The following is a 26,135-nucleotide window of genomic DNA, read 5'->3' on the forward strand; positions in this document are numbered from 1 at the left end:
CCATGTGGCTGCCAAGCCTGTGTTTCCCACATTTCATAGATCCCACACTTCCCTCCTGCCATGTGGCCCTGGACAAGGCTGTGAGTACTCACCGGCTGTGCCACTCGGAAGTGGTAGGAAAACTCCCGGAATGACAGCATCACCAGAGGCCAGCGGTGCGTGGTGTCCTGGGGAAGGAAGGGGGAGAGCTGGGATGAGGTCAGGGATGAGCTTGGGGGACGTTCTCCAGGCCGGATTTGTGAGGAAATCCACGGCCTCGCACCGTCGAGTGATCCACGGATATTTCCTGGAGCACAAGTGGGATGAGGAAGGGCTCTGGGAGCTGGGAAAGGGGCTTAGCCTGGAGAAAAGGAGGCTCTGCGGGGACCTTCTGGCTTCTCCACAACTCCCTGGCAGGAGGGGGCAGCCAGGTGGGATCAGACTCTGCTCCAGGGGAGGTTTAAGTTGGATATTAGGGAAAATTCCTTCATGGGAAGGGCTGCCCAGGAGAGCAGAGCAGTCCCCATTCCTGGAGGGATTTAAAAGCAGTGTGGATGTGGCACTTGGGGACATGGTGGCCTTGGCAGTGCTGGGGGAAGGGTTGGACTTTTCCAACCTCAAGGGGTTCCATGTGTATTTTGTGAGCTGTCCCCTTCTCCCTACCTGTGCATCTGCGGAGTCGGTGGAGCTGTTCCCACTCACAGCATCCTGGCAGGGATCACTGGAGACAAGGCCACAAAGGGAGATGGACACAGCGGAGGAGGAGCTGGGAAAACAGGACACCATGAGAGCCTGGAAGGGGGAACATCTGTCCCTTTCCAATGGAGACACCGTGGCCACATCAGCCACTCCAGGGGCTCCCAAAGGACATGATCCATGATCCACGGGCACTCACTTCATCTCCAGGGTCAGGTTGGTGTTCACGGCCGTCTGCTGGCTCACAGGGATGCGGTAGCTGAAATTCCCAGTCCTGGGAACACAGAGAGGGCGTTAGATGTCACCAGGCTGTGGGAAGGCCAGGACAGGACCCAAAATCCCTGGCAGGCTGAGAATTCAGAGTGGAGAACCTCTCAAATGTCCCAAGGACGAGCCCACCACCAAACACAACCCCCGAGGGAAGGCTGGGAGCACCAGTTCCTCTTCCCACGGAGCAACACGAGGTGATGGCAGAAAACACCCAAAAAAGTCTTGGATAAACTCCCAGATTTTCCTATTTGCTGCTCCCACAGTGCTGCTGCCACCGAAGTGCCACCAAGGTGCCACCAGCCAGCCCTTCCCGCTCACCTGCAGGCGTCGGCAGCGGCGCAGTACTGGGAATGGATGGCCAGGTTGATCTCCAGGATCCGGATGGATTGCAGCACCGGGCTTGGCCCTGCCGGGGGGAGGACAGGATGTTTAGGAACAGCAAAGGGTGGAAAATCCCGAGGGAGTAGGCTGGGAGGGGAGAGCAGGGGGGATGCACGTACCGTCCGTGCTGGGCTGCTCCGTGCGGGGCCGCTCGCTCACCGGCTGCCGGAGGCTGCGCTGCTGCCGGGAGTTGCTGCGGGAGAGCGAGAGGTTGGAGATGTACTTGGATTTGCCCTGGATGTGGGAGAAGGGGGAGGAGGGGCTGGCATTGGGGCTGCTGAAGCTCTGAGACCTGTCAGGAGTCTTTGGCCACTTGGTGTAGGAGGTGGATTTCCCGGCGATGCCCCTGGATTTGGCTTTGATATTTGTCACTGGCAGGAGGGAGGGCTGGCTTTGGTCTGTGGAAAAACGGGAGAGAAGGTTGTGCTGGGAGAGGCTGGGAGCACCAGGATTGCCCTGTCCCCATCCTGATGCTTCCCAGGTTGCCCAGAGAAGCTGTGGCTGCCCCATCCCTGGAAGTTGGACAGGCCAGGTTGGACAGGGCTTGGAACAACCTGGGACAGTGGAAGGCATCCCTGCCCAGGAACTGGATGGGCTTTAAGGTCCTTTTCAACCCAAACCATTCCAGGATTCAGCGCTTCCATTCCCTCTGTGCCTGATGGAGTGGGTGATAGAATGAGGAGGGAATGAGGTCAGACCTCAAGGTAGGGCTGCTCAGGTGAGCTGGGCCTGGTGTAGCTTCCCATGACTTTTTGCTGGCAATGTGGGAAGCTCCAAATCCTTTCCAGCCCCCACATTCCCCTGGCAACAGGATCCGAACTGCACCCCATGGGCAGAGAAGGATATAAAGGATATATCCAAGGATAAGGATGGAAAGGGTTAGCTGTTAGAGAGCTTCCAAAGGAGTGGGATGAGGATGAGGAAGCATCTGGAGGGGAGAGGGAGCTGGAATTGTTCATCCCAGAGGAGACCTTCTCACAAGGAACAGGGCAGGGGACACGAGGTGACACAAACCTTGCAGATGCCCCAGCATTTCTGGGAATGTGGGCTGGCCCTCACCTGTCCGGTTGGTGGCAAGGGCAGGGCTGGTTTCCGAGGGGATAACGGAGGAGACGTCAGTGGGAGCAGCGGAGCAGCACAAGGAAAAACAGGGAGGGCTGAAACAGGCCAGCACACCACGACCGGGAATGCCAAGGGCCACTCCGTGTGTGTCCTCCGGGGCTGCAGGGACACAGGGAATAAGTCAAGGGATGGAAGGGGAGCAGCACCCGGCGTCCTGCAGCCCTTCCATGAAACCAGAGCCATCCCAAGCCACCACCCACCGTGCTCCGGGGGGGCCCTGCTGCCGGCTCCGTCAGACGTGGCCGTGGATCGCACTGTCTGCGTCTTGTCGATGTTCTGGCTTGACCTGGAATGCAGGAAAAGATGCTGGAAACCCCCTGGATGGGGACAACGGGGTCGCTTGGAGGTGGGGAGAGAAGTGGTTGCAGCAGGAGGATGGGAAGAGGGACATGGAGCAAAAGGAAACGTGGAGAAGAGCAGAGTGGAGGGATCTGGGAAAGGCAGGAGAAAGGCACACAAGCCATGAAGACAACAGGGAGGGCTCAGAAATTCCACAGGGAATTGTGTGGCAGTTCCATGTCTGGCAGGGAAAAGTCTCAGCTGGTCCAGAGGATGCTGGCAACACTCCTGGAACATCCTGGAACAGGGTGTACATGGCAATTTGACTCCCACCAGGGATCTCCTGGGTGGATTTAGGTGCTTGGGAAACAATAGGCTCCAAGCTGTCACCATTCCCTAAGGAATGTGCCCCTTATCTCTTGAAGACAGACTGTTCCTCACCTTGTTCTTTAGAAACACACCCTCCCCAAAATTCATCCCACGGAATTCCAGGTGTTTCACTGCAGCTATCCAAGACCTGAGCATCTCCCGAGGATAAGGGAGATGGGAAGGGGAGGGAATCTTTCTCCCAGGTCTGCAGCACAAGGAGCACTTCTGGACACCTGTGTCCATGTCTTACCTGTCCCTGAGCATCGCTCCTGGTTTCTCTGGGATTACTGGAGCTTCACTCATTTAGAGGAATTAAAAAACCACTTTGTTGTCTCCAAGATTTCTCTTAGTACAGGGATTTCTTTTCCAGGTGAAAGGAGACTCAACGCCAGCCTCCCAAAGGGAATGTGGGCACAAGCCTCTGGAGCTCCACCTTCATCCCAGCCTAAATCCAACCCTTATCCCTCATGTTCCTTCACTGCCTCATCCCTTTTCCTTATCTTGCTCCTGCTCTCCCTGCAGGATGCAATTCCTTCATTTAACCTTTAATTAATTGATTTCTCCATCTCCTAATCCTCATTTCCCTTCCCTGACAAGATCCATAATCCTTCCTCCTGGAATCCCACTGGAAGTCTCACATCCCTTTCTCTGCTTTCAGTTTCGTGATCTTCTGTGGTGCAGATGGCAGGAAAAAAAAGAGGAATTAAGAGAAGGGATGAAGGAATTAAAAAAGGGAATAATGAAACAGTCACATACCGTGGACACAGAGCGACCGGAATTCCGGGACCCCCGTGCCGAAAGAGGGCCAGGAGACAGGCAGTGGGCACAGCAAAGGAGCTACAGGACAGTGCAGGGAGACAGGGAGAACAGGAAAGTGGGAAGATGACCAGGAGGACAGGGAATGAAAGAGGATGTGGAAGATAATGGGAAGGAAAAGACAAAAATGGGGAAATTGAAGACAAAATGGAAGGAAAATGGGTTGGATGAGAGATGTAAGGAGGAGAGGAGGGAGAAAAATGGGAGAGGGAAAAGAGGGAGAGAAAGAGACTCATTATCAGGTTACATGAGCTCCCAAAGCTGATCCAGCCCCACTGCACCGCTGGCATGAGGCTGTTTTAGTCCAGCTGGAGGCATCCAAGGAACATTCAGCACATCCTAACAGGATATTCCCTTTTCCTTCTCTATTCCTCACTTCTCGCTCCAGAAGGTAATTCAACCACCGTCAGACTGGGATGTGTGGCTGTGCTTGGCAGGGTTTGCAGCTCTGGGACTGTGCTCAGCAATCCCACTTTCTGTGCTCCAGCCTCTCCCAGGTGACCTCATCCCTCCCAGCAATTCCCAAAATACCCACCCATCAATGTCCACGAGATCCTCCTCACTGCGCAGGCTCAGCACATAGAGCGTGGACATGGACACCACGCTGGAAAACAGAGAGGAACAGGCTGAGGAGGGACAGGGAGCAAGGATATGGCACAGGATCGATCCACTTCCACGGGATCCCAGCCCAGGAGAGATGGATGCCCCATCCCTGGAAGTGTTCGAGGCCAGGTTGGAGCAACCTGGCATAGTGGAAGTTCCCAGCTCATGGCAGGGTGTTGGAATCAGACAAACTTTAAGGTCTCTTCCAACCCAAGGCTTTCCAGGATTCTCTGGAAGGAGCCATAGATCCACAGCCCCTCGCTGCACACCCCACAGATGGCACGGTCCCAAGGGATGAGCCGGAGGGAGCCGATGGAGAAGCCCAGGAGCGGGATCTCACCTGAATGCCATGATGATGACCAGGGCAATGATGGTGCCCTGAAGGAAGCGCTGGCTGATGCAGGCCTGCTCCGGGACAACCGACGGAGACTGCAAGGGGGAGAACCCTGGATCAGCTCAGGACCCCCTGGATCAGCTCAGCTCCCTCACTGCTCTGGTCCTTGCACGGATCTCCCCCAGCCCATCCCAAGCTCTCTTCCCGCCTCCCTGAAAATCCTGAACTCCCCAAGTTTAGAAGTCGTTCAATGTCTCCATGAGGAGACAGAAAGGAAGATCATGGAATCACTGAGGTTGGAAAAGCCCTCTAGGATCATGGAGTCCAACGCTTCCCCCAGCACTGCCAAGGCCACCACTAGTCCATGTCCCCAAGTGCCACATCCACACGGTTTTTAAATCCCACCAGCAATGGGGGACTCCACCACTGGAGCCTGTTCCAGTGCCTGACAGCCCCTTCCATGAAGAAATTTTCCCTAATATCCAGCCTAACCCTCCCCTGGCACAACTGGAGGCTGTTCCCTCTTGCCCTGTCCCTTGGGAGGAGAGCCCAATCTCTTGGCACTTTCCAGGGATTTGTGGAGAGTGAGGCTCCCCTTGATCCTCCTTTTCTCCAGGCTGAGCCTTCCCTGCTCCCGGTGCTGCTCCTTTGGGATCCATCCCTTACCTTGCTGGCGACTTTGTGGGGTCTCTTTTTGTGGGGCACGCTTCCCGCCCGGCTGAACTGGCTCCCAGTTTGGCTGCAAGGAGGAAGGAGGAATGGAGCTCAGATGGCCAGGGACAGCTCACTGAGCCATTCCCAGGCAAAAATGGGATTTTCTGGGAGGCAAAAAACCTCTTTGTGGTGGGATAGTCACAAACCCCTTTGGTGCTTTGCCCCAAAAGCCTCAATTCTGCCCCAAAGCTGGCATAAGCGGGGTCAGGATGGAGATTTTGGAAGCATGGGAAACCCTTTGCCATGAGAAAGCCACTGACTTTAGGGAAACACGGAGACCAGTTCCTCCTGGGTGTTGTTGGGCTGCTCCTGTGGGAATTCCAAACCTCCCCAACCTCAGCTCTTTAAACCCACTCTAGGCCAAGCGACACCAGCCAACATCCCACACCTTCCTCATCTCCCTGTTCCCAACCCGAGCCGCCCCTCGGAGCTTCCTGGGATGAAAGGGGACATTCCATGGGGCTCCATGTGTACCTGAAGGCTCCAGAGCTCACGGTTGACTTCATGCTGTCCAGCCTCTTGAGCTTGGCCAGCTTGTGGCTCCACCTTTCCAGCTCATCGATCCGGGTCTCCAGGTTGTCCGTGAGCTTGCACAGCTCCTTCACGGCTCCCACGTTCTCCATGAAGATCCGCTCCTGCCAGGGAAGCAGGCCAGCAGGCTGAGGCACACCTGGATCTGGATGATCCACACCCTCCATGTGTGCTGTGGGAGACTGTCCCCTCGATTCCCAGAGCAGCAACCAGGCTGCCACAGGTTGGGAAAGGTCAGGAAACCAGGTGCTCCGGGTTATCCTGACATAAGTGCCTTATCTTATCTAGGAAGGGGAGATTAGGACTGGGAGCCTCCCCGCAGGAAGCTGCCAACAAGGAGCCCTTCCCGAGGGAGATGCTGCCAAATTTCACCAGCATCAGCCTGGTTCCTCCCTGCCGATGTCCGATATCCACCCAGGGCTGCTCCCGACTTCTGGAAGACCAGCCAGGTCTGAAAGTCATCTGGGAGCATTTCCCAGGCATCACAGTTTCCCTCTTCCATATCCAGCTCCACAATTCCCTGGAGCCAGGTTCCCCAGCCTCTTGGTTGCCACCAACCTTGTTCACTACCAGGAAGTTCTCCAGGGTTTTCCCATTGGAAAAGACCAGGTCCCCAGTGTCCTTCACAGCTTCTGGGAGGATCTCCTTCACTTCCTGAGCGATGACACCTGCGTGGAGATGGAACAGCAGGATGGGATGGGATCATCCTGCACCCTCTGGACACTCCAGAAGTGGCACCAGGGCTGTCCTCTCCTCATTCCAAGCTGTGCAGGGCTCCTTGGAGACCCTGAAGGGCAGAGGACAGTCAGACAAGGCTGCTCCCCAAATTCTACGGATAGGGACCATCACCCCACCATAGTGTACTTGGAAAAACCTTCTCCCTGTGGGAAATGCCACCTTCTGTCCCGCTCACTAAAGGGGGAATTTCATTGGATTCCTTAATTTGGGACATGCAAAGGCCCCTCTTGCCTACCCCACACCTGGGGGGCTGCCCTGGCACAGAGCTGGGTACAGCCCCTGGGAAAGGCAGGGAATTCCTGCGGGACATTCCTGAGTGAGAGGCGTATTCCCACGGGATGTACCTGTCTCAGAGGTGCTGTCAATGCCCACAGTGGCTGCGAACTCGGGTTTGTAGTTGTAGTGCACCAGCCTCATCCTGGAGATCCGCTTCAGCTGCTCCGTGGTGTCCACCTGGCACAAAACAGGCACAGGGAATTCCTAACGGGATATTGCTTCTCAAATCCCCACCACCAAGCAGGACTATGGCCCATGGGAACTCCTTTGGAGACAGCCCTGAACCCTGCCCTGAGCAGGACAAACGCTGGGGTTAATGTCCAGTTCTGGACAAGATCCTTGGATAGGGGAATCAGGAGGAGACCGAGTCTCATCACAGAACCAGGCACAGGGAAGAGGCAGCTCCCAAAAATAGGTGACATGATTGTATCCAGCTTTTCTGGACAGGCAAATTAGGCAGCTGAGAGGAACTCAGAGCAGAGCCCAGCCTCTCACCCAGGCGCTGGCAAGGCCCAGTGTGGTACCTGCCACATCCACCTGTTTTCCACCTTTTTCCCACTGTTTGCTACTTCTGGCTAACACTGGAAGAGTCAATATTCCCTAAGACATGGTGGACTGGCTGTGCTTGGGACAGAAAGAATCCTAAGGCACTTGCCATCTGCTCTACAGTCGTAGGATCCTGGAATACGCCGAGTTGGAAGGGACCCACAAAGATCACTGGTGACCTCCTGGTGACCCCAAGCCCACCCTGTTTCCCAGGTTCTCACCTCCTGGATGTCCTCCTTCACTCGGACATCCGAAGGGTGCATCAGGGACCCCATGACCTTCACGTTGCCGTGGACCACCAGGGCTTCATCCGGGCGGTCCGTGTTGATGCCCACACGGCCGTGGTGGAACACGGTGTCCGGAAGCTGCGCCCGCTGCCAGAGCACGTCACTGTCACTCTCAAACTGCCCCGGGTTGGAAGCCTGTGGAGAAACGGGAAAACAGGGACTGAAAGGCAGGGAGGGGAATGTTGGCAAGCAGAGACGGGGAAGGCCTTGGGGAAGGATGGCCCTTCCTGCTCCTCTCCCTAAAGGAGACCTTCCTTCCTTCAGCTGTTATCCCAGCTATCAGTGTTCCAACCACTCAGGACAGCAGGAAACCAAGTGACATGGATGATACTCCTGGCTCCCAAATGCAGAGCATTCCAGGCTGCCTGCAGTTCCCTGAAATTCTGTGCTGGGCATCCCGGAAGCTGCCTAATCCACTGTGGACTTCTTGTCTGAAGTCCCTGTTTGGGTTTTACTCCCCACCTTCATGTTTTGGAGAGGAGTGCTCCAGCAAAACCCCAGGAGAGCCTGGGAATGGTGACTTTCTTTTCCTGCTCCTCTGCCTTAGGACATGAAAAGGTGGGAAAGCATCCCATTTTCCTGCACCTGGAGGCCTTGTTCCTGCTGCAGAGTCTCAACAACACTCTTCCCTCACTCCCAACAGTCACTGATCCCATTGGAGAATGGGATTCCTTCCTTATCCTGTATCTTGAGGAACCAGGTGTGGAAAAGCTGGAGCCAGAACCCCAGTGTGGACAGGGAAAGCTACAAGCAAGGCAGGGAAAGTTTGGAGGAGGTGGGAAAGGTGGGAAATCATGTTTGGAAAAAAGACCTCTAAGGACATCAAATCCAACCTGGCACCACCACCACATTCACCACTAAACCACGTCCCTGAGTGCCACATTCACATGTTTTCTGAACATGGAATGTGGGAAAGGGCCCCGAGGGAGGAGACAGGGATGTACCCGGACGATGATCCGCTCGGAGATGTGGGCTGCCAGCGTGTAGTTCTGGTTCTGGGCATGTGCCTGCAGGGCCACCACCAGCATGAAGTACCTGCGGAGGGACACAGCTCAGGGACACATCCCGTGCTGGGAAGAGCCCTGGGCACCACGGTGGGCTGGGAGCACCCCCTCTCCTTGTGCTGGGCATCCCCAACCCCCTCCCAGAGCGGGGACACTCTTCTGGTGTCCACAATCCAGGCCCGACTCCCACATCCCACTCCAGCCACACTGCCCAACCCAGGGACAGGCAAATCCATGGGATTCTCGGGATGTTCTAGAAGAGGCCCCTGTGTCCTCCCTCACCTCTGGTCCGGGTTGGGTTTGCCTTTTTTCCTCATGTTGTTGGCTGTGGTCTCGCTGAAGTGCAGCCGCCCCACGGTGACCTTGGTGACCTGCTCCGGGGGCAGGTTCACCCTGGAAGGAAAGGAAAACGATGGAATGAGTGCGGATGGTGCCTGTCTGGGAATGGTACCTATCTTTTCCTACTCCTCTCCTCTCTCTTCCTTCCTTAGGTGGGAAGGTACCCAGTTTTCCTGCACCTGGAGGCCTCGAACCCAACACACTCTTCCCTCATTCCCAGCTGGACACTGGTCCAACCCTAGGGTGTGAAACAGGTTCTTCGTGCCCTGAGACTGCTCTGAGGAACCAGGTATGGAGAGGCTGGAGCCACAACCTGGAGAGGTTTCTTTCGGGAATGGCTGTCTCCTGGCCTGCTCCACCATGGCAGGTCTATGAACTGGGCGCAGAGCAGGCTTGGGAATGCAAAGAGAGGAAAACAGGACAAAACTGGAGAGCGCGACACCCACACAGTGGAGTGGGAGACCTCCAACTCCACCCTTTCCCCACCTCCTGCTGTTGCTTACTCCCTGGAAACACAGGATGCTCGTTCCCACATGGACATACTCACGTGACGGGGTTGAAGGGCCGTTTGCTGCGGTCCGACTGTGACTGCTCGATGTTGATGGACTGGTTCAAGGCCTCGAGCTGGAGAGAAGGATTTGGGAATGTGGCACACGGCACACAGACCTTCCCACCTCCCTCCTTCCCCAGCTCTCTGCCCACCTTCCCATGACTGGGTACATCCCACTCGGAAAACCCAGCCTGAGTGTGGGCATTGTCCAAGTGTCCCCTTGGAAGGGGAAAAGCTGAGGGTGGAAGGATCTTCCCAAAGAATCTCTCTGGAGTCAAAGGTGTGGGAAGCAATCCTGAAGACACCCAGACTGAGCTCATCTTAGGACTCATATTTCAATGGCCTCAGGGGATGTTTAGTAGGATATTAGGGAAAATTCCTTCATGGAAAGGGTGGTCAGGCACTGGAACAGGTTGCCCAGGGCAGTGGTGGAGTCACCATTGCCAGAGAGATTTAAAAGCTGTGTGGATGTGGCACTTGGGGACATGGGTTAGTGGTGGCCTTGGCAGTGCTGGGGGAAGGCTTGGACTCCATGATCCTAGAGGGCTTTTCCAACCTAACCAATTCTGTGATTGTGTCATTCCACACATTCCTCTACTACATGAAGAGGTGGTGTTGCCTGCTCCCAGCCACCTCCCAACCCCTATTTTTCCCAGCTGGATTCACCACAGCCCCTCAGCTCCCGCTCACCTTCACTCCGTGCAGCTTCAGGTAGAAGCATTCCAAGGGTTTCAGGCCCTCGGGGGTCTTCACGTACTTGGGATCACCGAGCATTCCGATGTACACCGTGACCTGGAAGTGGTTCTTCTTCTGGCACACAAAGGCATCGTCTCCCACGGAGAAGTTGAAGCCCTTGTCGGCATCCACACGGTACGTGAGCATCGGGCTGGGAACAGGGAGCAGGTGAGACCAGGAGTTTCCCACAGAAACAGTGGATATCCCATCCCTGGAAGTGTTCCATGCCGGGCTGGATGGGGCTTGGAGCAACCTGGGCTAGTGGAAGGTGTCCCTGCCCATGGATCAGCACCAGATGATCCATAAAGCCCCTTCCAACCCAAACCATTCTACCGCTCTTCCCACTCAACTGGGAATGAATATGCAGATCCCAAGCTCCACAGTCTGTCCAAAGCCTGGAGCATCCCTTTAACGTGGCTCACTGGGAGAAGCAGCCCAGACTGACCCACACCCTGTGGCATTCCCAGTGTCACCTTCTACCAGGCTGTACCCCTGCATCCTGAATTCCTGCTGAAATCACAAACACCTGCTCTGGCTGCTGCGGAAAGGCTTCCAGCTCCCAGCTGACAGGTCCGGAGGAGGAGGAGAGGGAGGAGGAGGACGAGGAGGAGGGGTCCTGGCTGCTCCATGAACACACAGCAGCTGGAAAGGTTTAATCTACAACTCCTTAATGGCTGGTTCCCATGGGAATCAGGGAAATATGTGGCCTTTGCAGCGAGTCCGTTTTCCTCACCATCCACAAAGCCCACCCTGAGCTGGTGGGCCCTCGGAAGGGGGGAAGGAGCTGCCTCTCATCCTGCAGAACACCCAAATCCCATTGCTTTTAATTAAGGAACAAGGGATGAGGTAAAGGGGGAGCTCAGCCACCCTTGGATTTCAGGCTTAAAAATTAAGAAGCACTTTTCCCCCAAAACCAAACCACTTCTGACTTCCACCTCCAGACAGGCACGCGGATTCTACCCGGAGCAACAGGAGGGGACCCGGACAGACTGACATGTGGCAGAATTCAGGAGACTCTGGGAAGCAGGAGATAGGGATTCTGCCCTGGTATCACTTCTTTTCATCTGGAATAAAACCATTCTCCCCCTGCAATCACCTGAGGAGTTCATGTGGGTGAGAGCTGGGAGTGATTCCAGGTTGCCATGAGTAATTCTGGGATGGCCACGAGGAACTGCTCGCTCCTTATGCCCCAGGGAGCCGGGAATGCTGTGCTGTGCTCCGGACACAAACCGGGCGGTGGGAGCAGAGCACTACCTTAGCCCAGAGGCACGAGAGGAATTCCCCAACCTCCTCCCAGCCTCAGCCCTGGATTCTCCATCTGGATATTCCTGGCTGGGACACGCAGCTGAGGATGACCCAAGCACCCTCACCCCGAGGGTGGCAAAGCCATTCCCAGCTGGTTTTTTGTCCCGAGTGTTCGCTGCCCTTCCCACTGTTTTTTAACTGGAAAAGTCAAGGAGAGGGAGGGTCTGTCCGAACTTCCAAGCCACGGATGCTTCCCAAACTGCAAAACTGATGGCTGCTAAGTGTGTGCTGACAGAGGGGAGACAGGCTGGCTCCCCCTCCTCTGCCTTCTGGAAATTGCAGGTCTTCCACAGTCCCCTTTCAGAGGCTCCTTTTCACTGATTTTCCCATTTTCCTGATGGCTGTGGCTGGTGCATCCCCCCAGACTGGGATCCCTGCACTAGGATTGACCAGAGGGAAGAAGCTGCTTTCCATGCTGGCTTTTCCAGGGAGGGTGCAGGGGCCAAAGGGCAAAGTGTCAGGAATAAAAGGTCTGGGGTCAAATGGATTATTTGATCCCAAACATCCCCACTGACAGGGGCGGATTAAGGCAGGACAGAAGGGCAGGATCAGAGGAGGATTTTCCCGATCCCAGTGAAGGTGAGGGGTTACAGACTCCCCACAGGGAATTGTACTGGGATTTGGCCAAGAGCAGGACGGCACAGGGATGCTCACATTCCCCCATTTCTCTCCTCCTTCCTTCCTTCCTTCCTTCCTTCCTGGTTTCCCCATATCTAAACCACTCCTGAAACAGACTATTGGAAGACCCCTAATCCAAGGACATTCCCTAATTGCATGCATTCCCTGATTTCTCTTGCTACAAACTCCAGCTGAGCAGCAGGACGTGGTCATCTCTCCCACAAAATCCCACCTGTGTGTCCATCCTACGTGTTCCCTTCAGCTTCCCGGGATACAGCCATGATCCATCACCGTGGCATGAGCCAGCACCCCGGGTCACATATCCCAAAACACATCCAGCAGGTCTGGACCATGCCCCACCAGTCTCCCTTCCCTCGGTGAGATCCAGGACAGGCAGCACAGCCAAGTTTGGAGCTGTTTATCCCGACGCTTCTCCCAGCCAAGGGGTCCAACCCCAAAACCTCAGGATTAGTCCCCGGAGAGCACCAGTTTGCTGGATGGGAGAAGAACAGCACCTTCCCAGTTTCCCCAGTTCCCTGGCCTCAGCATGGAGATGTTTCCATGAAGGGCTGCACTATTCCCAGCTGCCTTCCCTCAAGCTGGGAGAAGGAGGAGGGAGCTGGAATTTATCAGAGCCTGCTGTCAGGGAGATGGATGGCTCCTTCTCCCAGGAGTAAATTAGGGAATTGCCCGGTTCCAGGCCTCTTTGGCTCCGCTGCTGGAAACCAGCTCATCCCTGGAAAAGTTCACTGAGTCGAAAACCGCAAAATCAGAGCGAAAGGCCAAAAAAATTGTATGCTATCCATAAAAATTAATCCAGGGATTTCTGTCTCCTTCAACAACACAGATTCCTTGGCAAACTCTGAGACACGAGCCTGGAATGGAACCTAATCCCTGCCCCAGCGCCTTGTGGAACCTCATTTTTTGTGTGCAAAGGGAGGAAAACATGGAAGAGCATTAATTGTATTTTTTGCCCTGTAATCGCTCCTAAGCATCTGGTAAGAACCTGGACAGCTTCCCATGCTCTCCCTCCTTCAGCTCCTTCCCAGACTCTTTTCTTAGGAGCAAGAGTAGGAAAAATCAGATAATTCAGATGATTCACATTCCTGAGGCCGTGAAAAGGTTTTGGGCACCTGGATCACAGGGAACTCAAACAGCACATCGAGACTGGGGACAGCTTCCAGCAGAAACCAGACTGGGAATGGCTGCTCCTTGGAAGCTACATTGGGGAATAGTTATGGATCTGGATGTGGATGCTGCTCACTGGCTGAGGACACCCAAAAGGAGAAAGGAAGGAGACAATTCCCACCTGCTACATCTGAATTAACCAACCTAAAAAATGCCATTATAGGAGCAAGGAGAGATGGATTTTTTGGCGTTTCTCATAGATTATCCAGGGAAAGTGTTGCACGAGGAGAATGAAGGGATATTGCATTTAAAAAGAGATGTAGGTCCCGCTTGCACAGGAGCAGGAGGAGTCCCCTGAGGTAACACGGAGCTAAAAATTAATTAATCAACCTTTAACCCTTAATTCCACTCAAATCCAGAGCCACAACAAAGCCCACGTGGCTTCCTCAAATCTCCATGGAGTCACCTCAATGGAATTTACTCCTTACACAACGGGATGATGACCTCAATGCCCCGGGAGTGGGTTTGCTCTAGCTTTTACCCTAAATCCTAAAAGCAGGAATTAGGGAAGTGATCCCAATATCCAAAGAGCACGGCTGGGTTTGTAGAGGTTCTCCAGCAGCTCCTCTGTGCCCAGCAGAAATATCGTGGAGTTTGTCTCTGCCAATCCACCTGTGGACACCAGGGTGCACGGAAAATCCCTGGAATTGGGATAGCAACGCCTGGAAATGGCTCGGGACAAGCTGTGATGTGTTTGGGATGGGAAATCATTTTCCGCAAGCAGGAAGGAGCAAGAAGGAAAAGGGGGGCTGGAAAACCAAAGGATAAGAGGTGATGTGTCCAGACAGAGCTCAGAGGAGGTGGCAGTGGAATTCCTACACATGGAAGCAGGATTTGGAAGCAGGATCCATGGGAGATGCTCAGCTTTCCCCAGCCCACCATCCACAGGGAGCAAGCTGGTGGTGCAGAGCAGGGATCGGTGCAGGACGGCTTTGAAGCTGCTGATATTCCTTTATGGAAATGGCTTGGTAAACCAAAAGGAACTGTCTTCCCAAATGATCCCTCTCCTAGTGTGGGGTGGGAAAACAGTCACAGAGTCCAAAAGAGGTGACCAGCTCCCAAGAGAGAATTCCCTGCCCTGGCACCACCATGGAAGATGGGATAAAGCCTGGATGAGCAGATGAGTGTGGGAAAGCTGGGACTCTGCCCCTGTCCTTGGAGCCCTTGGTTCCCATTCCCAGCACTATCCAGGCAAAGTGTGATCATAGCCCCAGGTTACCCCCAGGCACCAGAGCATTCCCTGCTCTGTGTCCCCCACAGGACCCAGCTGGCTGTGTGGAAGGAGGAGGGAGGGAGTTGGGAGGGAAGAGAGGGTCCATGAGAGGTTCCTGGAAACCATCCCGCTGCTTGCCAGCTCTTTGTCACCTCCCAGGAATGCAGGGAGGATCCACAGTGGTTTCCTGCTGAGCACTCCTCCTTCCAGGTGTGCTGTCTCCACCCTCTGCTGCCTCAATTCCCAGCCCACCTTCCCACTTCTTTCTTCCCTGTCTTGGTCATCCCAGCCTTCCTCTCCGGCCTCTCTGCCACTTCCTAGATTTCCTCAACGCCTTCCCTCTCTTTCCTTCCCCCTCTGCCCCCCCAACCACCCCCACTCCTCCTCCTCCAGCTCCTTTCCACGCTGCTCAAGCTGTGCTGAAGTGGCTCTGGATGACCTCCAGTCACCCACGCTAGGAATTCCCAATCCTGAATTGAAAATCCAGGATCCCGGTAAGCCTAGGAAGGGGAAAAAAGTGCTGCTGGTCCCAACTTTCCTCAGGACAAGGCTGGATTTGCCAATAAAGCCCTCCACAGCAGAGCAAGGTCTGAGTGGTTGCGGAATTGCCACCAAAGCTGCTGAAATGCTTTCTGCTATTCCTTAATTATCCACAGAAAGTGTGGAGGAGTAACGTTCCCAGTGGGAAAGGGGCAGTGGGGAGCGTCATCTCCACCACAGAGCCCAGCCCAGGGAGATCCTTATCCCACATTGCAAGTGGGATGTTCCCAACCCCAGTGGCTTTTCCCACTTTTTCCAGAGGTGGAGGAATTACTCACAGCTCCTTGTAGTTGGCATCGTACAAAGTTGCCCATTTGTTCTGCTGGTGTGGCTGCCACTTGATGGACTGGAAGTTGGGATCCAGGTAGGAGCCATTCAGGCTGTCGTTATCCTGAATGAGGCCTGCGGGGAATGGTTAAAATGGATCAAAGTCCCAATTTTCATCATTGGGCTGAGTATCCAGAGGGGTGGGAGCCCAAGGAAGCAACTGGAGCTGCCTGAAGCTTCCCTCCTGACTGCCAGAACACCAGGTCCAGGCCAGGATGAACTCACACTGGGATGAATCCCTCAGGCTGGCAACCTCTGACAACCATCCTCCCTCCTGCCATGCCCCTGGCGCGGCGGGAGCAGGGTTGGAATTCCAGGGGATAACGGGGGTACCTGGTGAGAGCGCACCCGGCTGGTGCCAGGGGGGCGTCTGGACGCGGTCGGGATTGAGTGGCACGGATCCCATTCCCGGCTCCTGCTTGATCAGCCCGTTGAGCATCTGGGCATTGAGGGTGTTGGGCGGGGACTCGGAGTGTTTCCGCTTCTTGGCGGGATGCACCGGGAGGCTGCGGGAAGGCAACGGCTCAGCGGGGAATGGAGAGGCGGGAGGCGACAACAATCCCACAGCCCACGACCAGGACAAGCGGGATCTCAGACACACGGAAAACACAGCATTGCCACAGCGCCGTCCCACCTTATCCCACACTGCCGAGGCTGGGTCGCTCATGAGCTGAGCCAAATCTTCAGCTCCACAGAATCCCGGAATGGTTTGGGTTGGAAGAGGCCATAAAGCTCATCCAGTTCCAGCCCCCTGCCATGGGCAGGGACACCTTCCACAGATTCCCTTTGTTTGTTCCCGCCGCCCAACCCCACACTTCGGGCACTCCGCACGCCTCCAGCTCCCATTCCCTCACCTCCATTCCCTCGGCCCCACCACTCCCAGGCCTTACTCTGCTCCGTGCTGCTGGAGGAGCTGGTGCAGCATCTGGGATTGCTGGGCATGGTGGAGCTCGGTGGGCGCCATTCCCGGCCCGACGCCGTACGGAGGCATCAGGGGCTCGGCCTTCAGGAACATATCCCGCTGCAGGCCGGGAAAGTGGGAATTGTGCTGCGGCTGGAGAGGGTGAGGGGGCGGTGGGGGCGGCGGGGGGGGACCCTGGAGGTGAGGGGGGGGAGGAGGAGGCGGCGGAGGAGGAGGGTGCTCCAGGCGGGAAGGGGGAGTCATGTGACACATATTTTCGGGAGTCATGGTCCGGAGAAGGTGAGGATCTGGAAAGGGAGAAAGAGCCAAAGTTAGGAGTGTTCCAGGTCCAGCACTGACCCAGATATCTTGGATCCCCAGGCTGGACAAGGCTTGGAACAAGCTGGGCTAGGGGAAGTGTCCCTGCCCATGGCAGGGGGGTTGGAACGGGATGAGCCTTAAGGTCCTTTTCCACCCCAACCCTTCCGGGATTTTATCATTCCCTGGGACAATGAGAGAGAAGAGCCAGTGAAATGACCTGAACACCCCCAGCACTTCCAGGGAGGATTTCTGAGGGGGCACTTTAAACATTTTAACTGAAACCAGGAGGAGACTTTGATCCCTGAATTTAAATAAATGAAAAGGGACATTCAAATGCGATCCCACCTTTCTCCTCCTCCATTTGGAACGGGATACTAAAGCCATTCCATAATTAGGGTGGATTTGACTACAGCAGCACCAACAGAAATGTTTGGGGTGTGGAGGGACATGCAAATCCATGTTCTTTCCTGCCCTGCTTCTCATCACCTCAGCATTCCAGATCCACCCCCTGCCAGGGGCAGGGACACCTTCCACTCTCCCAGGTTGTTTCAAGCCTTGTCCAGACTGGCCTTGGACGCTTCCAGGGATGGGGCAGCCACAGCTTCTCTGGGAAATCCACTGCAGGGCCTCACTGCTCTCACAGGGAAGGATTCCTTCCCAATATCCCATCTAACCCTGATCTCTGGCAGTGGGAAGCCATTCCCCCTTGTCCTAGCATTCCATGCCCTTGTCCAAAGTCCCTCTCCAGCCTCCATTTTCTTCCCCAGGACAAAGCCCATCTGTTTTTCCAGCCTTTCCCTGATGTTTGCATCAACCTGTGCCTTCAGGTGTCCCCACAGGACACCACAATCCTGGCAGGAACGAGGGACTGACTCCTGGCACATCAGGGAACCATGGAGTGGGAAGGGACAGCGACTTTATTTTAAATGCAAGACAAAGTTTCTTCACCCCCTAATGTGGAAAACTGGATGGAAAATGCATCCAGGGACTGGCCAAGCCAGGCACAGCCTCTGGGAACACGGAGAGGGACGGCAGGGAAGGGTCTGTTGGATCTTTCCAGGCTGAGCTGGATGGACTTTGGCCTCAGAACACCCAGGCAGGGATTGAGTAACGAGGACAAAGCGCTTGAACAGGAGTGGGAAAACTCCTCCCGTTGGAAGGTTTGGAAAACTGGAATGTGCTTGCGCTGGATCCTCCTGCTGAAGGCTGCCAGGGCAGGGCTGCTGCCACCCATCCTGCTCCCTTCCAAGGTTTTCTGCTTCCTGTGGGGACCTCTCAGTGCCTTTTCCACACACATGGAGCTGGATTTCTCCTGCCAGGCTCAATCCTGGGCCAGCCTTCCTTTGGGAGCTGCCTCAGGGACACCCCAGCCAAGGACAGGCAAGTGATGTGCTTGCCCAAGGTGTTCCCAAATCCAGGGAAAATCATCTCCAGGAATGCAATCCCAGCTTTGTGGGTGCCTTCCGGGGCCTCCTCTCCTTCCCAACTGAGCTCCGAGCACTCCAGAGCCGTTCTCCCCATGGTGAGCAACCCGGCCTCTTTGTTATATTTAAGGAAGGGCCAGGAGGAATTCCAGGGATTTTTTTTAGCAAGATAAACAGAACTCTTGACCTCTTCCATAAAAAAAAAAAAAAGGAGCAGGCACTGTTCCCGGTGGAGACTGGGCTGGAGCCTGGGGAAGAGGGTGCTGCTGCCGAGGGGGAAGGGAGACCAGGACAACCCTCCCTCCTTCCTTCCCAAGGAGTTTTTCCATGGAAGAACAGTGAAGGTCACCAGAGGGACCAAACAACGCTCGGTGGCTTTCCTGGGGGAAGCCAGGAGTACCTGGCAGTGACCCTGGAGGGGGTCCCAGCTTCCTGTGCCATTTCAGTGCGAGCAGAAGATCCTGGGGACCAGCTGGAAGGGAGGGAAAGGCTGGGAAGGAACTTACTGGAGAATGGCAGGTTCATGGCTGCTTCCTGGAGCCGGGCTCCATGTCAGGGACGTGCTCCCGCTCCGTGTTCCCGAGGCAGAGGGCAGGACGAGGGGGATGGCAGGCTCCACATCCCAGCCCGCCACACTGCCACGATCTCCCTGCGCCCACGGATTCCCAGCACGGATTCCGTGTCCGTGGATTCCCAGCTCGCCTTCTGTGCCGATCCCTCTCCCCTTTCCCAAAGCCGGGAGTGGAACAATGGGCGAAAGCCGAGGGATATTTACTAACTGATAATCTCCCCACGTAGTGCAGCCGCCTGTTTTCTCCCAGCTGATAAAGATTGCAGAGCCAACCACTTTCACGGAATAAAGAGGGGGTGGATGCTGGATTTGGGGTTTGGATTAGGATTTCTTCTCCCCTTCTCCCTTTCTGAAGCACTTACCGTTCACCTGCTGAGGCGAGTAGGCTTCCGATCCGGAATCCGGGGGAGAGTCCGGCAAAGTGCTGCGGAGCAATGGGAAAAGAGAAGGAAAAGTCATTTTAATCCAGCTTCCAGCACAACCAAGAGGTCCAGTTGGATCCAAGCACCCTCCAGGATCCAGCTAGGAATCCCAGGTGTGCCTGCAGCAGATCCTGGACACCCTGAGTGTGTCCAGCCAGGATTGCCATCACTGTCACTGTTTCCACTGGAGCTCGGGAATAGGGACGTTTTGTCGAGCTGACAGTGAGAATTCCAGGGAAAAGAAGCCAAACAGAAATTTATCTGCTTCCCAGGGAAATGTCAGTGATCAAGTGGAATGCACGGAGCTCTCTCCCCATCCCAGGAAGCTGTTCCAGGCCAGGTTGGAAAAGGCTTGGAGCAGCCTGGGCTAGTGGAAGGTGTCCCTGCCCGTGGCAGGTGCTGGGACTGGATGAGCTTTATGGTCCCTTCCCACCCAACCAATTCCATGCTCCTACGAAATGGGAGGCTCTGGGGGACCTGGGAAGCCCAGGGGATGGATTTTGCCTGTACAAACCTGAGCACCACCACAGCTCCTGCTGTATCTCCCTGGATCTATTCCAACGTCACCAGGAGCAGGATTTAGCCCTGACTGTGAAACACAATCGAAAAAAAAGTGGGAGCTCCCAGCTGCCTTTTCCAGCACATCCATGGCTCAGGGCGGCAGGACCAGGTCCTGTGTGGTGGCACAGCAGGGACAGGCAGGGAGACCACGGCACATTCCCATTTTCCATGGGAATTCTTCTCCATTCACCCATCCTACACCATCAGCTTTACAGATGCGAAATAATCCCAGACAAATCCCGGTGCTTCTTGGATGAAAGTCAGACAAAAAGCAAATAAACTGAGGAGGAAGACCACAAGACACACTGCTCCAACTCTGCTCCTGATGACACCCACAATTCCAGCTGGAAACCAGGATACAGAATCTTCCTGGACCAGAGGAGCCCAAGGCCCATTAACTGGATTCTCCATGGGAAGTTGCACACAGCAGTGGCTGGAGAGGGATGAGGTAGGGTGATCCCAAAAAACCCCTCTCCACACTTCCCTCATCCTCCACCTTCCCTTGGAGCACCTTTCCATCATTCCCTTCCTATGCCTGGCTGGAGCATCTCTTCCCAGCCTTATTTCCAGGCTCCTTGCCATTCAGGATCTGAGATCTTACTGTGTTTCCTACGGATTTATCAGGATTTATGCACCGGCAAGCCACGTTTGGGCCAGTAACAACAGGGAGCAGCCCAATTCAGGGAATCCTGGAGGCTGGAAAAGGTGGACACTGCAGAATTCCCACAGGGAGGTAGCATGGATGTGCCCAGTCCAAGGCAAGGGTTTGTTGGTATCCACCACGATGTCCCTGTGCACATGGTGGGATCCTTGGGCCAGGAATTGGGCTCCATTATCCTTGTGTGCCCCTTCCAGGACATTCCATGATTCTCCACTGGGAAAAGCCTAGCACAGGGGGAAGAGTCATTCTGGGATGCTGAGGGAATGCTGCCATCAGAGCTGATCCAGTTCAGCTCCATCCAAACAAGGTCTCCACCTCTGACAGCAAAGCATGATCCTTACTCATGGCATCCTGCAGAATTCCAGGTGCATGGACATGACAAGGCATCACTTCAGGCTTTTGATTCCCTCTCTAAGCTCCAGGTATCCTTCTGGGATCACTGCAAGGGAAAACCCCCTGGTTGGGGAATAAAGTAAAGGCAGATTTGGGTTTTTATCTTCCTGGGAGGCCTTTCCAAGTGCATCCAAAGGGTGGAACTCATTGTCTGAGTGTTCCCAAATTTGGGAATCCCCACGTTGTGCTTGCTGGCAACACTAGAGGGCACAAGGCAGAGGGAGAAGAGCCAGTACTGGAGCCATCCTGGCCTCACTGTCCTTACATCCATAATCCCATGGGAGAAGGCTGTCCAGGGCCACCACCACCTAAAGATTCCGGCTGGAGCACAGCACAGCACTTTGGGATGTGACTATTCCCCTCCTTGCAGCCCAGAGAGCAGGAGCCACATCCTTTCTCCTCTCGGGAATAACTCTCCAGCTGGATCCATCAGCAATCCTAAAACCTGCCCCTTCTCTTCCCCAGAGCCTGTCGAAAAGGACAGATCCATCTTTTCCTTCTCTGCAGCGGAGCATCTACAGCATCAGGCCAGGAGAAGAACAACACACTGGTGTCCAGTGCAGTGAATTATCCTTTGGGATACTCAGGGCAACGTCCCGGAGACTGAATTCCATCCTGGACACTGACTTTTGTCTTGTTCCAGTTTATTCTGTGTCTCTTCCTCCTTAAAAAATGCTCCAAAATGTTCTCCCACCTGGAGATGTCCAGCACAGGTATCCGGAACTCTACGATGGTGTGGGAGATATTCCCAAAAAACCTTTTGGGAGGCTTCAGGAGCTCCACTTGTCCAAAAGCAAGGACTTACCGCCGAGCGATGCTGCCACTGGTCACGGCTCCGTGGGACTCTCCAGGTGCCACCAGCCTGGAGGAGCCTCCATCCCAGCACCCGCCCCCATCCCACCATCCCATTCCCACTTACCCAGGTGCATAGGAGGCCTTGGGCTCGGATTTGATTGGAGGGACCACGTTGTTCAGGCAGTGGCCACCCAGGAAGCCCTTGGGCACCACCATCCCATTGTTGTTGTTGCAGTTGAGGTGAGCTCCGTAGGCGGCTCCGCAGGGATTGGCCAGGAGAGGACCATGCCGGATGGGGAGCTGGCTGCCGGCGGGAGGGAGGTGGAGGGTGGGAGAGGGATTGCTCACGCTGCTGACGGAGCTGGTGGGAGGCGCGGGGATGCCGGCGGAGCTCGAGGGCTGGGGGTGTGCGTAGCTGGCGGGAGCAGGGATCTCAGGGAAGCAGCTGAGGGAGAAACGGGACAACGTCAGGGAACAGGTCAGTGGGATTGATGGAAGAGTCCAAAATCCACCCGGGAAGCTTTAAAGTGCCCAGGAGAGCAACCTCAAGGAATGTGAAGCCAGCAGGATCTGCTCACCATGCTTTACAGACCAGCTATGCCAAAGATCCCACTCCCACCCTGCTCCCAGATTCCCTTGGTGCTCTCCAGGTCTGCTCCCTCCTCTTTCCCAAAGTTGGGACACACAGGGAGATCCTTCCCTTCTCCATCCTTGTGTAGTCCTGGGGATTTAATCTGAGCTCCCGGGGCCTGTGTGCCCATTGCTCAGATTAAGGAAAAGTGTTTATGGTGCCCTCAGGGGGATAAAGAGAGGGAACAAAAGAGACTGGGAAAACTCAAAGGTAGGAAGCCAGGAAGAGCTGGGGATGGTGAAGGAGGAAAGAACAATCCAGGAGGACTCTGGAGGGACAGAGGTGATTTCTAAGCAACTCCTCAAATTTCAGAGCTGGAAATTGCTCAACAGGTTTCCCAGAGAACCTCCATCTATCCCACCCTGGAAGTGTTCCAGGCCAGGTTGGATGAGGCTTGGAGCAACCTGGGATAGTGGACGGTGTCCTGCCCGTGGCAGGGGTGGAACTGGATGAGCTTTAAGGCTCCTTCCCACCCAAACCATTCCAAGATTCTGGGATCTCTCCAAGGAAAAAGCACAAGGAACACTGCTCCTGCTGTGGAGCAAGGGAAGCACTTACATCTCTGGAGAGTCTTCCTTGCTGATGTACTCTTCCAGGATGCTGGTGTCGATGTTGGATGGTTCCAGAGCTCCATTAATGTCGTGGCCTGGAGGGGAGAGCAGGTGGAAGCATGAGCCGGGAGAAGGACAGACAGGAAAGGGCCTTGGAAACACCACGAGACCCTTGCAGAGTCAAGGAACTGATCTGAGAATCCTGGAGTCATGGAATGGGTTGGAAGGGACCTTAAAGATCACCTCATTCCAAGCCCCTGCCCTGGGCAGGGCTGACACTCCCTGGATCAGCAGATCCCTGGGGACCACCAGCTGTCCATACCCACTGCCTCCCAGTGTAAAGCCTCATCCCAGGAGATGGGGCGTGTGGGACAAGCCAGGGCAGGGACACAGACACATGGTGGGGACCAGATCCTTCGGGATCCCTTCCAACTCAGGACATTCTACGATTCCCTTTGCAGAACACACTGAAATTTCTCCACTGCAGCTCTGGATCAGCTCCCGACCTTCTTCCCTCTCCTCTGCTCCATGGGCAGGAGGCGGATTTCCCTGTCCTTTCTCCAGAGGGCTCCTCCTTCCCTCCCTGCCCTCTTCCAGGGAAGCTGGGCAGGGTTTTGTTGACAGAAAATCCTTCCTTTATCTGTCTCTCCCAAGTGGGAGTCCAGAGCCCACCGGGTCCAGAGCCAGCTCGCGGTGCCAAAGGCGCTGCCAAGAAAGTGGAAGAGAAGATCCAACTCCCCCTGCTCCGATAAGGAAGTCGGTGGAAGACCATCCTGAAAGACCCCACGTGAAAGCCCAGGAGAAGCCGCTGACCCCCCGGATCCCCCCGGTTCCCGGGAAAGGTCACCCGCTGATCCGCAAAGGCCGGCCCGGGGGGCTCCAGCCCACCCCGGCCAATTGCAGCTCTCCCTCTGCAAATCCCTTTCATACCAAGACAGGCAAATCGGCAGAAATAAATCCAGCTAGGAATTCTGCCAAGTGGCCAGGGTGTGTGTGGATACAGGGATCTCTGCCTTAGAAACCCTGGCTAGAGGCGGGGAAAATCCCGCGTAATCGCTCGTTTTTGGGACATCTCCGAGGCAGAGCCCGGGTACTTGGGGGACAGGCTGAGGATGTTCTTCCATGTGAACATGGGATCCATCTGGAGCAGGGCCACACAATGCTGCTTCCAGGTGAGCACTGAGGTGAGGAGAGGTCGGAGCAGGCGGAGCCTCTGGGATCTCCAGCCGTGCCAGCACCTCCAATATGGAGCTGCAAACCCCAGTGTCCCTCCACTGTGACAGCCACATCTTCTCCTGAAGGTCCTGGGATGTGGTAGCTCCACCCTGGTGTCCTCAGAGTTATGGGAGCTCACTGGTGGCCATCCCTGTGTCCCTCACTCATCCCTAAGGATCTCTGCCATAGCCTGTTCCCAACACTTCACCACAAGCACATCTCCCAGGGCACCTCTTCAGGCCCCCACCGTGATCCCATAACATCCCCAAAACCTCCTGCCAGGGATGAGCACTCCAGGAGCGTGGGAGTCCTCCCCCTGCTCCGTTGCCTCCCTCTTGGCCAAAAAAACCCTGGGCTATAAATCACAGGATGCCTTTGGCAAACACCCGCCCCAGAGGCCATCAGGAAACTTGTCTTCATCCCAAGTTTCGGTGTTGGGATCCACGATCAAAGCAGCAAAAAGGGTGCTCGGCCAATTTTTGTGACTCAGCCTGTCCAAGGAAAGTCCAACCCCAGCAGGTTTCCCTCAGACCTCCAAACTCCAGGAGCTCCTCCGTGGTGGAAGAGGAGCCCAGGAACCATCCAGAAAGGATGAGAAGCCCTCTGTAGACAGCGGGATGCTGCGCTGCCCTATTTTCTGAGGGTGCTGAGGCCCTGGCACAGGGTGCCCAGAGAAGCTGTGGCTGTCCCATCCCTGGAAGTGTTCCAGGACAGGTTGGACAGGGCTTGGAGCAAGCTGGGATAGTGGACGGTGTCCCTGCCCATGGCAAGAGGGTGGAACTGGATGAGGTTTAAGGTCCTTCCAACCCAAACCATTCCAGGATTCCTTTGCTTCCTTGAAGTCACCTTGAGGAGGGTGAGATAAGCGCGGTGACGCGAGGGGTGCGTCAGGGCCGGAGGGGAGACGTGGCTGCCCACCAGAAATAAAGGACCTTCCTCTGCTCCAGGACAGTGGGATCTGCACAAATCCAGGGACATCAGGGCAGGGACAAAGAATGTCCCACTGCCTGGAGCTTCCATGCAGCCAGGCTCTTACCAAAGCCAGCTTAGGTGATTAATTAAAAGCTAATACTGCTCCATAGTCACGAGATCCCAACGGCACTGGCATTCCCTCCCCCTCCCAAGTGGGGATTAGCAGGAAGCCACCAAAGAGGGAAGCTCAACACCCACATGGCTCCGCACAGGACAGGCTCCCGCATCTCATCCCAGCCAAGGAGAGATGAAGGAGCCCAGGGAAGCTCTGAGCTCATCCATCCCAAATCTGCCAGGTCCCTGCGTCCCATCCTCCTCCTGTCCCTGGCGTTGTCACCCTGCTCTCCCACCATGTCACCGCTCCACTTTCCAACCCTTCCCTGGGAAAAGAGCTGTGGCGATCCCAAAAAAACCCCAACCTCTGCCTGAAGAACGAGAAGTTAAACCCTCAGCACCCTCCTCGTGAGCAGAGCCGGGCGGGCTGAGGCCCCCGGACATGTGAGAATGTCAGGAATCCCAATGTTTGGACTGGTTTTCTCTGCCTTCCCCAAACCTCCAAACACGTCCCAGCGGAGGTGCTTCCCACCCCGCCGCCTCCTCCCTGCTCCCACTGGCTCGTCCCTCCTGCTGGCACCTTCCTGGCTCCTTGTCCCGGTTTTGGGTGCTGCCAGAGGTGGGCACGGGGCCGTAGGGCTTGGAAAGAGTTAATGGAGCCTGGCCTCCGTGAATTGTCATATTTACAGGTCTGAGGGATTTAACCCGGAATTCTCCTGGAGTGATAGGCTGAGAAGTTTATGGAATTTCTATTTATAACAGTCCCCCCTCCCTCTTCAATTCCTACTCCGTTGCCTGTCTTCAAATCACCCCTAATCCTGGCCTGGGTCACCTGGGGGTGGGAGGAAGGGAGAGAGCTGGAGAACTTCATCCCGGGATGCGCTAACACGAACCAGATGTGGG

General features: G+C 55.4%; 1 protein-coding gene across 2 annotated transcripts in view; it reads right to left on the reverse strand.

Moving 5' to 3' along the window:
* The window catches only part of MYRF (myelin regulatory factor), a 43,876-nt gene that overhangs the window by 3,004 nt on the left and 14,737 nt on the right, over nucleotides 1-26,135 (reverse strand). The window contains exons 2-26 of one of the 2 annotated variants that reach the window (XM_069016265.1): nucleotides 22,999-23,086; nucleotides 21,934-22,254; nucleotides 19,340-19,401; nucleotides 16,651-16,969; nucleotides 16,094-16,266; nucleotides 15,712-15,835; nucleotides 10,525-10,720; nucleotides 9,832-9,908; nucleotides 9,228-9,338; nucleotides 8,886-8,976; nucleotides 7,876-8,076; nucleotides 7,177-7,285; nucleotides 6,653-6,762; nucleotides 6,038-6,198; nucleotides 5,516-5,588; nucleotides 4,856-4,944; nucleotides 4,448-4,516; nucleotides 2,649-2,734; nucleotides 2,386-2,547; nucleotides 1,619-1,724; nucleotides 1,446-1,519; nucleotides 1,264-1,351; nucleotides 875-949; nucleotides 643-745; nucleotides 93-167 (exon numbers count right to left, since the gene is read on the reverse strand). In XM_069016265.1, coding sequence (XP_068872366.1) covers nucleotides 93-167; nucleotides 643-745; nucleotides 875-949; nucleotides 1,264-1,351; nucleotides 1,446-1,519; nucleotides 1,619-1,724; nucleotides 2,386-2,547; nucleotides 2,649-2,734; nucleotides 4,448-4,516; nucleotides 4,856-4,944; nucleotides 5,516-5,588; nucleotides 6,038-6,198; nucleotides 6,653-6,762; nucleotides 7,177-7,285; nucleotides 7,876-8,076; nucleotides 8,886-8,976; nucleotides 9,228-9,338; nucleotides 9,832-9,908; nucleotides 10,525-10,720; nucleotides 15,712-15,835; nucleotides 16,094-16,266; nucleotides 16,651-16,969; nucleotides 19,340-19,401; nucleotides 21,934-22,254; nucleotides 22,999-23,086 — 3,143 coding nt within the window. Of the gene's footprint in view, nucleotides 1-92; nucleotides 168-642; nucleotides 746-874; nucleotides 950-1,263; nucleotides 1,352-1,445; nucleotides 1,725-2,385; nucleotides 2,548-2,648; nucleotides 2,735-4,447; nucleotides 4,517-4,855; nucleotides 4,945-5,515; nucleotides 5,589-6,037; nucleotides 6,199-6,652; nucleotides 6,763-7,176; nucleotides 7,286-7,875; nucleotides 8,077-8,885; nucleotides 8,977-9,227; nucleotides 9,339-9,831; nucleotides 9,909-10,524; nucleotides 10,721-15,711; nucleotides 15,836-16,093; nucleotides 16,267-16,650; nucleotides 16,970-19,339; nucleotides 19,402-21,933; nucleotides 22,255-22,998; nucleotides 23,087-26,135 lie in introns of both variants that reach the window. The other variant, XM_069016264.1, reaches the window with a different exon arrangement.

The sequence above is a fragment of the Aphelocoma coerulescens genome, chromosome 5 (genome assembly GCF_041296385.1).
Source record: "Aphelocoma coerulescens isolate FSJ_1873_10779 chromosome 5, UR_Acoe_1.0, whole genome shotgun sequence".
Taxonomy (NCBI): Eukaryota; Metazoa; Chordata; class Aves; order Passeriformes; family Corvidae; genus Aphelocoma; species Aphelocoma coerulescens.